The sequence below is a fragment of the Eimeria mitis genome, genomic scaffold (genome assembly GCF_000499745.2).
Source record: "Eimeria mitis Houghton genomic scaffold, Emh_scaff517, whole genome shotgun sequence".
Classification (NCBI taxonomy): domain Eukaryota; phylum Apicomplexa; class Conoidasida; order Eucoccidiorida; family Eimeriidae; genus Eimeria; species Eimeria mitis.
In genome coordinates this window covers 6881-7205 of record NW_013573463.1, presented here as the reverse complement: position 1 = coordinate 7205, position 325 = coordinate 6881, and the positions used below count along the sequence as shown (strand labels likewise).

At 60.0% G+C, this 325-nt stretch overlaps 1 protein-coding gene across 1 annotated transcript in view; it reads left to right on the top strand.

The window, feature by feature from the left end:
• EMH_0014880 (leucyl-tRNA synthetase, putative) overlaps nucleotides 1–118 on the top strand; it is a gene marked incomplete at both ends in the record, with an annotated part of 8221 nt that extends 8103 nt beyond the window's left edge. The window contains one exon of the mRNA XM_013500237.1: nucleotides 3–118. Coding sequence (XP_013355691.1) covers nucleotides 3–118 — 116 coding nt within the window. The remainder of the gene's footprint in view (nucleotides 1–2) is intronic.
• Nucleotides 119–325: the final 207 nt, after the last annotated feature.

Sequence of the window (325 nt, the reverse complement as noted above, 5' to 3'; positions counted from 1 at the left end):
TGCCAGCAGCAAAGCAAACGCCGCATACACCCCAGCGCCACGCCAGTCTGCAGCAGCAGCAGCAGCAGCAACAGCAGCAGCAGCAGCAGCAGCAGCAGCAGCAGGAGAGGAGGAGTAGTTGTAATAGCAGCAGCAATAAAGATGCACACGCAGATGCTGTGCTGCTGCATCTGCAGCAGCAACGACGTAGCGTCAGCAGCAGCAGCAGCAGCAGCAACAGCAGCAGCGGCAGCAGCAACTACCAGTAGCAGCAGCAGCAACCACCGGCAGCGTCAGAGGCAGCAGCAACAAGCAGCAGCAGCAGCAGCAGCAGCAACAAGCAGCA